Source organism: Chrysochloris asiatica, unplaced genomic scaffold (genome assembly GCF_000296735.1).
Source record: "Chrysochloris asiatica unplaced genomic scaffold, ChrAsi1.0 scaffold00557, whole genome shotgun sequence".
NCBI lineage: Eukaryota > Metazoa > Chordata > Mammalia > Afrosoricida > Chrysochloridae > Chrysochloris > Chrysochloris asiatica.
Window position 1 is genome coordinate 125,942 of NW_006409075.1, and position 8,719 is coordinate 134,660.

An 8,719-nucleotide genomic window follows, 5' to 3' on the forward strand; every position below is an offset into this window, starting at 1 on the left:
GAATAAGGATGACCATAGAAGAATTGATGCATTTGAGTTATGGTGTTGGAGGAGAGTATTGAAAGTGCCATGGGCTACCAAAAGAACCAATAAATCTGTTTTGGAAGAAGTGCAGCCAGAGTGCTCCTTAGAGGCAAAGATGGCCAAACTTCGTCTCTCATACTTCGGACATATTGTCAGGAGGGACCTTTCGCTGGAGAAGGATATCATGTTTGGTAAGGTGGAGGTTCCGAGAAAAGAGAAAGACCCCCAATGAGATGGATTGGCCAGGTGGCTGCATTGATGGACTCAAGCGTGGCAATGTTAGTGAGGTTGGCACAGGATCGGGGCAGTGTTTCGTTCTGCTGTGCATAAGGTTGCTATGTATCGGTTCCGACTTGATGGCACATAACAACAACAACAACTACCATCAAGACAGAAGAGCCTAGAGTAGATTGCATCTTTTGGATCTGTTGTCCCTACACTGTGAAGTTCCAGGGAGCGTTTGATGATAAGACATAAGGAAATCTCCAAAGTATGCTGGACTTACAGATGCTGAAAGGAGACAAGGACTTTTTCCCAGGGCTGGTACTCTGAATTCGAACTTCAAGCCTCCTAAACTGAGAGAGAATAAATTTCTGGTTGTTAGAGCCATCCACTGTGTGTGGTATTTCTGTTATAGCAGTACTAGATTACTAAGACAGTTCCCATTATTAGAGGTAGTCTTATAACTGTCTCAGGCACTAAGATTTCAAAACAGACATTTGCTGGTTTCTGCTTGCTTCTTCTACCTGTGGGATATATGAGGTTAAAGAACTGCTATGGAAAATATGAGGGAGCTTAGAAAAGTTTGTGGGGAAATGGAATTAAAAGATAATGAAAATTTTCCACAAGCTTTTAGAAGCTGCCCCCTGGTATGTTGAATCCTAACTGTATAACCTTATGTTTGTGTTCTCTTATCTTTTTTTTTTTTTTTTATACAGAATATAGCTTATTTATAGAATCTTACGAATAAAACATTGACATCCACATTAGTTATTATCTTTTCTAATGTCTCATAACACCTGAGTTCTTTAACAAATAAAAATAAAAATACTGTGATGGAATTGCAGAACTGTAAAGAGAAATATGAACAGTAAAGACCTAACCTCTAGCTTTTTCATAAACAAAGACAACTTTTTTAAGTTTTGTTTTTAGAAGATTTTCAGCATATTACCATCTCTTTGAAAGAGGACTTATTAAAAAATAGACTTCAAGATACAAACCTTTTTTTTAACCCAGGGTGAAGGGCCAGCGAGGGTGAGGGGGTAGACCCAAGTTGACACAGGATACCTTTGTGGGCAAAGACAGAGGAAACTTGACTCCCAGGATAGAACCTGTACTCCTACATAGACTTTTCTTGTTAAAGGTAAGAGAAGCTGGTCCATACGGAGAAAAGAACGGTTGATGATGTTAATGTAAGGGGTGGAAAACTCAAAATAATTTGCTACTCCTTAGACTTTTAATATGTACAAATGCTTAAAACAGCAAATTCAACACTTAAAAGTCAAAAAGACGTTACCACATTTTCAACTTAGGAGGCAAATATGTTGCCAAGTGGTAACATACAATCAGTTGAACTATCTGAGTGTCTCCTATCCTCCTAAGCCCCAACTATGGCTGGCCTCTGCACCAATTTATACTTCAAGACAAATAATTCTTTTTAAGGAATGACAGGATCCATTGGTTGGTTGGTTATATGCTGTGAAGTCGGTTCTGACTCCTAGCGACACTGTATAGTGTTTCCGAGGCTGTTAAATCATTACGGGAGCAGAAAGCCTCATCTTTCTCCTGCGGAACAGCTGGTAGTTTAGAACTGCTGACCTTGCGATTCGCAGCCCGATTCATAACCACTACACTACCAGAGCTCCTTGACAGGATCGATAGGGAATGCTCAAATCATTTAAAAACATTCAGTGTGAGTTAAGTAAAGCAAAAATTTCCAAAGTTTTAGTTTTTAGTGTTATTTTCTGCTAGCTCCTGAAAGCATTCTGAGAAAAAGCAAACAGAAAAGACAAAAGAATTGTTTTGAAACACTACCAATAATATAAAAAATTAGATTCTATCATTCAAGGAATTGGTTCTTTGGTAAAAATGTATCACAGTCCTATCAGGTGTCAATCCTGACATTTAATCTAGAATCTTGAGAACTAATGTTTTCCTCCATTTCAGCTCATTCACAAACCCATCAGTCCACAGCAAGGTAAGGGGCAAATTAACTTCGTAAGTGTTGCCAGCAGTTTTCCATCTCATGTTCAAGAACATTTCTGGCTTGAGGGAAGGTCCCCAAGAAAAAGAGAAACAAAAGAAAACAAATAACCCCCCCAAAACAGATGCTTTTAATTAACTGTATAATGAAAAGTTCTTCCGAGTGAGGGCAGAGAAAAACTTGCAGGTGTTGGTAATTAACTAGTCAATGTCAGCCACGCACACAAAGCTTGCTTGCTAACACAACCTCTGGGCTGCAGCTGTGGGCACCACTAAGAAAGGCTTCTGGAGAGACTGATTCCCCAGAGTGGCTGAAGAACATCACATTATCAATATGATAATAATAAAGAAATTCACCTAGTGAACCTGGAGATTAGCTCCCCCTGAAGCCAGAGTTTAAGGAGAAAGCTCCACAGTGCCTGAAGCTGGCCAACAGCTTCATAGACAAGCATCACCATCCATTTTCTGATGTGAGTTAGAGCAATTAATGTTCAATTTAAGAGGATTCAATCATTTTTGGTTTGGGGGTAAGTATTACCCCCTAGACAGTGCAATTGAAAATTCATTTGCTGTGCTGCCATCAGTTAAGACTGCTCTGCAAACATCTGCAGGGCCAGCCCAATTTCTGACCTTAGATCTGAATTTCTAATTACTCACCCTTTACCTGTGTCATTAGAAAAGTGTTGTAAATCTTGCCTGCCCTGATTCCATTTCTGACTACCCTTGTCTAAGTGGAGCAGAAACTGCACTCCAATCCTCAAAATCAACTTGCCACTTTTAGTAGTCGACCAGGGGAAGTCGGGTTGTACCGTCTCCCCTCTAGTACAGACATCTTCAGTGTGCTCAGAATGTGCTTCTAGGAATGCAGCTGCCAAGCTTCTCAGAGGACAAGAGTGGAGAAGGAGAAGTGGAAATCAGAGGAAAATCAGTGGATTTCTTGCAGCTTTCCCTCCCTTCCTCCCCCCATTCTATCCATGTTAATTTTAGAAAAGGAGGTTCAGGCAACTGAACCTACTTGCCAGCTCTGCTGGACCGTCATGCAACACCGAGGACACAAAATCAATATCCAGCATCCATCCCAGTGGAGAGAAATGACCATCACTACAGGGCATACCCAGCCAGTTTTACTTCCCTCCTCATTCAGGGTTAGAGTTGCCTCTCCACTTGCCCACTTGCCCTACTCTCTTGTTTCCAGTTTTACTTTGTTTAGAGAAGTCACAGACTTTGAAAAAATGTGAGGTACCCTAGTCTCTTGTACCTTCTCTGTAAAAACAGGAACACCCATTTAAAAATGGGCCATCTTGAGGACCAGAATGGGATATTTAGATTCCTGGCTGCAAACTACAGATTCTGCGCCTGGTATTTCTAACCAAGTTATGACCACTGGCTATATTTTTGCATGTTTGGTAAAGGGTTCAAAGGGAAAGAGGGCAGAGTAACCAGAGGAAAAAAGTGAGGCTTGTCTTCTAAGCTGAACTCAAGTTCCAGAGTTGTTCTGGGAAAAGAAGGAAAGGATGAGAGGCACTTTCTAGACACTGTATACCCAGGGCAGCTTATTCCTATGACTGAGCAGTTAAAAAACAATGAACGTCTGAATGCAAGGATACAGTCTGTGTCACAGTTTTTAATAAAACTACCTCTTCTGTGGTGCTTCATGGATGCTCAGTCATCAAGCCAGGGATCGAGCAGCCAAGGGTCCCACTTCCAGGCACACTGGCTCTTGGCAGGGCTCTACCCAATCTGGATCTGCCCTGAATACATAGTGAGGAGGAGCAGCATGATTGTGAATCCAGTCAAGAGGCCCAGGTTCTGGATGACAAAGGAGACCAAGACACTGCCCTTCCTCTCATCTTTTTGGCTGACCCCATTCATCTCAGGGAACATATCAGCCAGAGTAATATACAAGAACATTCCTCCAGCCAGTGCAAAGATCCGATTGGCAGAGAAGTAACTACCATCCAGGATCTCAAAGGCCAGGCCCAAGTAACAACAGCAGGCAGAAAGGAAGTTGAAGAAGAGATCTTTCTGGATACTCATCGCAGCATTGAGCAGGATTACAAAGTCTCCCAGTTCATGTGGAAATTCCTCACAGAGGATAGCCACTGAGGTGCTGATACCTTGGAAAATAGACACAGTGAAGGGGAGGCACCAATGGCCAGGCCATCAATGAAATTGTGGAGACCATCGCTCAGGGTGATCGTCCAGGCCAGAGTGCCAATATCAGAGTAGCGGATACCTTTTAGCCAGTAACATGCGCTCTGGAAGCCTGCAGGCCCTGGACAGAGAGTGAGCCCACAATGACCTCATCTGTCACGAGGGTCTTGCCATCCAGCTCGCTGTTCCGGTGTTGAGGAATTATGTGGTCCAGATCCCCATTCTGCAACTTCTCTGTCACACCCTCTTCCTGGTCCTTCTTGGAAGGAAGAGTCTCAGAGGCATAATGACTGTGCCCATGACGGTGCTCATTTTTCTGTTTAAGAGCATCTTCAAGATCTTCTCTGTGAAAAAGAAAAGATAAAAGCCCCCAAACACCACTGCAGACTTCGAGACATAGTAATTTTCTAGACATTCGAAACCAAAAGCCTCAGGGATCAGCTGGAAGAGCACATTAGAGAACAGCGTTCCAATGGACAGGGTGATGAAGTAAGTGAGCATGTGGCTGAAAAACACTTTTTCAGTGCCGGGCAGGACAAGAACTCCCAGGAGAGAGGCCAGGTTATTCAGGGACACACTGAGGAAACCAAAGCCCCACACTTCCAGGGAGCTTGGCTTCCCTTCTTCCCTCTGCTCATTCTCCTCATTTTTCTGGTTCTCAGAGGTGCAGGCTTTGGAATCCAGCTGCTGGAGAATGGTGGGGCAGAACTCCTGGAACTCACTCCTTTCAATCCATGACTAGTTGGTAAGGTTGTGGGCAGCAAAGAGGTTACCAGAACTGAAGCTCCTTGAGAGGTTCCGTCTGAGTGATGTTATCCTGGGCCACTCCCACATCCAGGTCGTTGAGTAGGGCTTTCAGCTGCTGTAGAGTGAGGCTGTCCCCCTCACCATAAGGATGCCTGAGGTCCTGCAGGAAAGAGGCTGGCGTCTCCTCGGCTGAAGTGTGAGCCTCATAGCTTGTTTTCCATAAACCGAGTAGTGTCAGCAGGAAGCAGCCATGGAAGGGTAGGCGCAGCAGCGTCATGGTGAACAAATAAGCCTGAAACTCCAGTGGATGCCACCCGGGCCCTGAGCAAAGCCACCAATATGGCCCTTCAGCGGACAGTAGCCTCACAACCAGTTTAGTCCGTGTGTCTGGGCAGGCAACACAGAGCACCCTCAGCTCTCCTCCCTTTGTGCCAGTGTTCCGTGTCTTTAAGTGAGTATAAAAACTTGGATAGTAGTTGTGAAGTTGAATTATTATGTATATGAAAGTACTTTATAAACTGAGAAAAATTATCTAAATAGTAGGTTATCTTTATTATTGTTTAACAATTGTGATTGTGTTACTTAATTTAAATCTGCTTTTCATTTTAGGTTGTTCCATTGACCTGTCACGTATGGCAAAAATATCAAGGGAATAATAGAACACAAAATCCCAGTACTGATCTGGTCTCTCTGCAGACAACTCAGTGGGGATCTGGAGATGATCAGGTATGTTGTCTGTAGCTGGTAAACTGTCTTTCGTAAGCAGCACATGAAATTCGAATTGTGAAAAAGGCAAAGAGATAAATTACCTAATATTTCATTTTTTGAATAGATCATTGGCAACCCTAATTATATAGAAGAGCAGTTCATTTTATTTACCCCCTTTTTTAGGACCCCTTTTTATTTTCTTCTTTTTAAAAAAAGTTTTATTGTGAATTATGTGATAGTTTACATGGGAGAACTTTAGTTTTACATTCATCCTATTGTATATTGTTTCATTGCCATGGTTACAGACCTCTCCATGCATCACCAACCAATGAAAGGATACATCCTACAAGCCTGCTTCTTCCCCACCCCCCAGTCTTCAGCACACAGGCTTTCTCTCTCCCTGGGTCCAGAGTCCCCAGCTCCCAGCTGCTACATCTCTCCATGTCATCATCTCTGCCTCCATCTCGGGCATCACTGCTTCTTGGATAGGGTCCTGCTCTCTGATCTTTTCCCTTGATGGTTCCAGGGACCTCTGCTCCTAGCCTGCAAAGTTAATCACTCCCCTCCTTGCCACAAATGCCTACTTTTACATTTACAACCCTCACAATCAGTCCTGGTAACAATTATTCACCATTGTATCACAAGAGACCCATCTGCATTTCATGTCATCAACCTTCACCTAGACAGATTGGATACTACGCAGTGGAGATTCTACCTTCCTCTGGATCTAGGCTTCCTCTTGAAAGCTTGTAAGCCAGTCACTTCTTGTCTTTGTAGGCACCCCCCCTTTTTGGATAGCCAATGTTAGGACCCCTTTTTAGCCTTCAAATTATTGTAAGGAGCTTTTGTTTATGTGGATTATACTTATCAAAATTTATCATGGAAGAAATTAAAGCAACTTTTTAAAAAGGCTTAAAATTAATTTTAAAATAACAAACTGATTATGTATTAACATAAATGAATATTTTAAAATACAAAGATGACTTTTTTTATAACCAAAAAAATTTGTTGGGGAGAGTGGCATTGTTTTATGTTTTTGTACATCTTTAAAGAATTCTGGTATAGTGCTATAGGATCAGCACTGAACTGCTAACTGCAAGGTTAGTTCAAACCTACCAGCCTCTCCTTGGAAACCCTGTACAGGGTTGCTGTGAGTCAGAACCGACTTGACAACATTTATAGCAACATCTCTCTAATGTTTGCCTTAATAGAAGAAGCCAGTTAGATTCTCATATCTGCTTCTGCAGTCTGTCAGTTGGGATGTATTGTTTTGACTGAAGTATATCAAGAAAATCTGGCCTCATGTAGGTATACGAAAAGGAGGACCTCATAGATCCCTGAAGGGTACCAGAAAAGACTCAGACAGATCCCTGGACCTGTAAGAATTGTAAGAATCAGTGATCCTAGAACGTGGTCACAAACTTAGAAAAAAACAGAAAATTCTGAGCAGTTAGTGGGGAAAAAAAATCATGTACTTTTGTTAGAGGAAAAAGAGCAGCCTTATATAGGTTATATTTTTCAAATTGATTATCTGCTAACTTAGTTATCAGGTTTCTTCTAGCACTATGAGTTTTCCCTAAACTGCAGGTATTATCCATTTGATGTAAGATACAGAGAAAGGGAGATATGTTCTTACTGAGGGAAAGGGATCCTTGATCAGAAAAAAAGCATAGTACTTTGGGGCATTTAAATACTCTGGGACATAAATAGTTTACTAATCTCTTAGCGCATTTGTATGGTAGAACACAGTCCAAAAATGGCTGTGTTCTGTTTATGCTGATAGATCCTATACTTCTTTATTTCTGAGGAACTTTATGTCAGAATAGTTGGAACATTATGCCGTTTACCCCTCCTTTCTCCTTTTGTTTATTTTGCTCTCTAGTCATCCTTGTTGTCATCTGAATTACCTCTCTCTCTATTCATTGAAAATATAGTGCCTGCCCACATGGCCTTATTATGGTCTTTCACTTCTGCTTATAGAATCTTACATCTCACAGCTGAAGCTCTTGATCTTTGATTTAACTTCCAGTGATCTTTTCCTCCAACCCCTTCTCAATCCCCTGTCTCATGGGCATAGCCTACACTTGTCATTATGAGTAATCCTTCTTGCTTCTTCTTCTGCTACTAATTATTTTACTTCCTACTTACTGCCTGTTAACAGTGACATTTTCAAGGGCTCCCTACATTTTCCCCTCCATTTCTTGATATTCAACCCTAATTTTAAGCACAGTAAAATTCACCTTTTTAGTGAATAACTTCACCTTTATGCCATCATGAAACCACCACCATATTCAAGACATAGAACACTGCCATCACCCCAAAAAAGTTTCCTCATGATCCTTTGTAATTTGTTACCTCCCCCACTCCTAGTCCCTTGACAATCTGGTGTCTGTTGCTTTAAATTTGTATCAGAAATACACAGTATATTGACTTAAAAGTCTGGTTTGTTTTTCTTTTTCCAGTTGAGGTTCATCCAGGTTGTTACATGTATCAAATAGTTGATTCCTTGTACATTTTATTGCTGTGTTTTATTCCACTGTGTACCCATGATGTGACACTTTAGGATATTAGGATAAGCACTGGACTGTTCACTGCAGCACTGGAAGTTCAAATTCACCAGCTTCTTCTCGGAAACCCTATAAAGGGTCACTATGACTCGAACCCAACTCAACGGCACTTACCAACAGCAACAGCTCTCTTATTCAGTTTCACTGACTGCCTCTTGGTCTGTGTACAGGTTCTTTGTGAGCACAATGAATTGTTCTGGAATTCCTCTTTTTCCCAATGTTAATTCATGTTTTGTTATAATACACACAATCAAATGCCTTTGCATAGTCGATAAAAAATAGGCAAACATCTTTCTGGTATTCTCTGCTTTCAGCCA

General features: G+C 41.6%; 1 protein-coding gene and 1 pseudogene across 1 annotated transcript in view; one reads left to right on the top strand and one right to left on the bottom strand.

The window, feature by feature from the left end:
• ALMS1 (Alstrom syndrome 1) overlaps nucleotides 1-8,719 on the top strand; it is a 205,660-nt gene that overhangs the window by 34,206 nt on the left and 162,735 nt on the right. Inside the window, exon 3 of the mRNA XM_006877698.1 lies at nucleotides 5,737-5,853. Within this exon, the coding sequence (XP_006877760.1) occupies nucleotides 5,737-5,853 (117 nt within the window). The remainder of the gene's footprint in view (nucleotides 1-5,736; nucleotides 5,854-8,719) is intronic.
• Nucleotides 3,958-5,404, bottom strand: LOC102827266 (annotated as a pseudogene).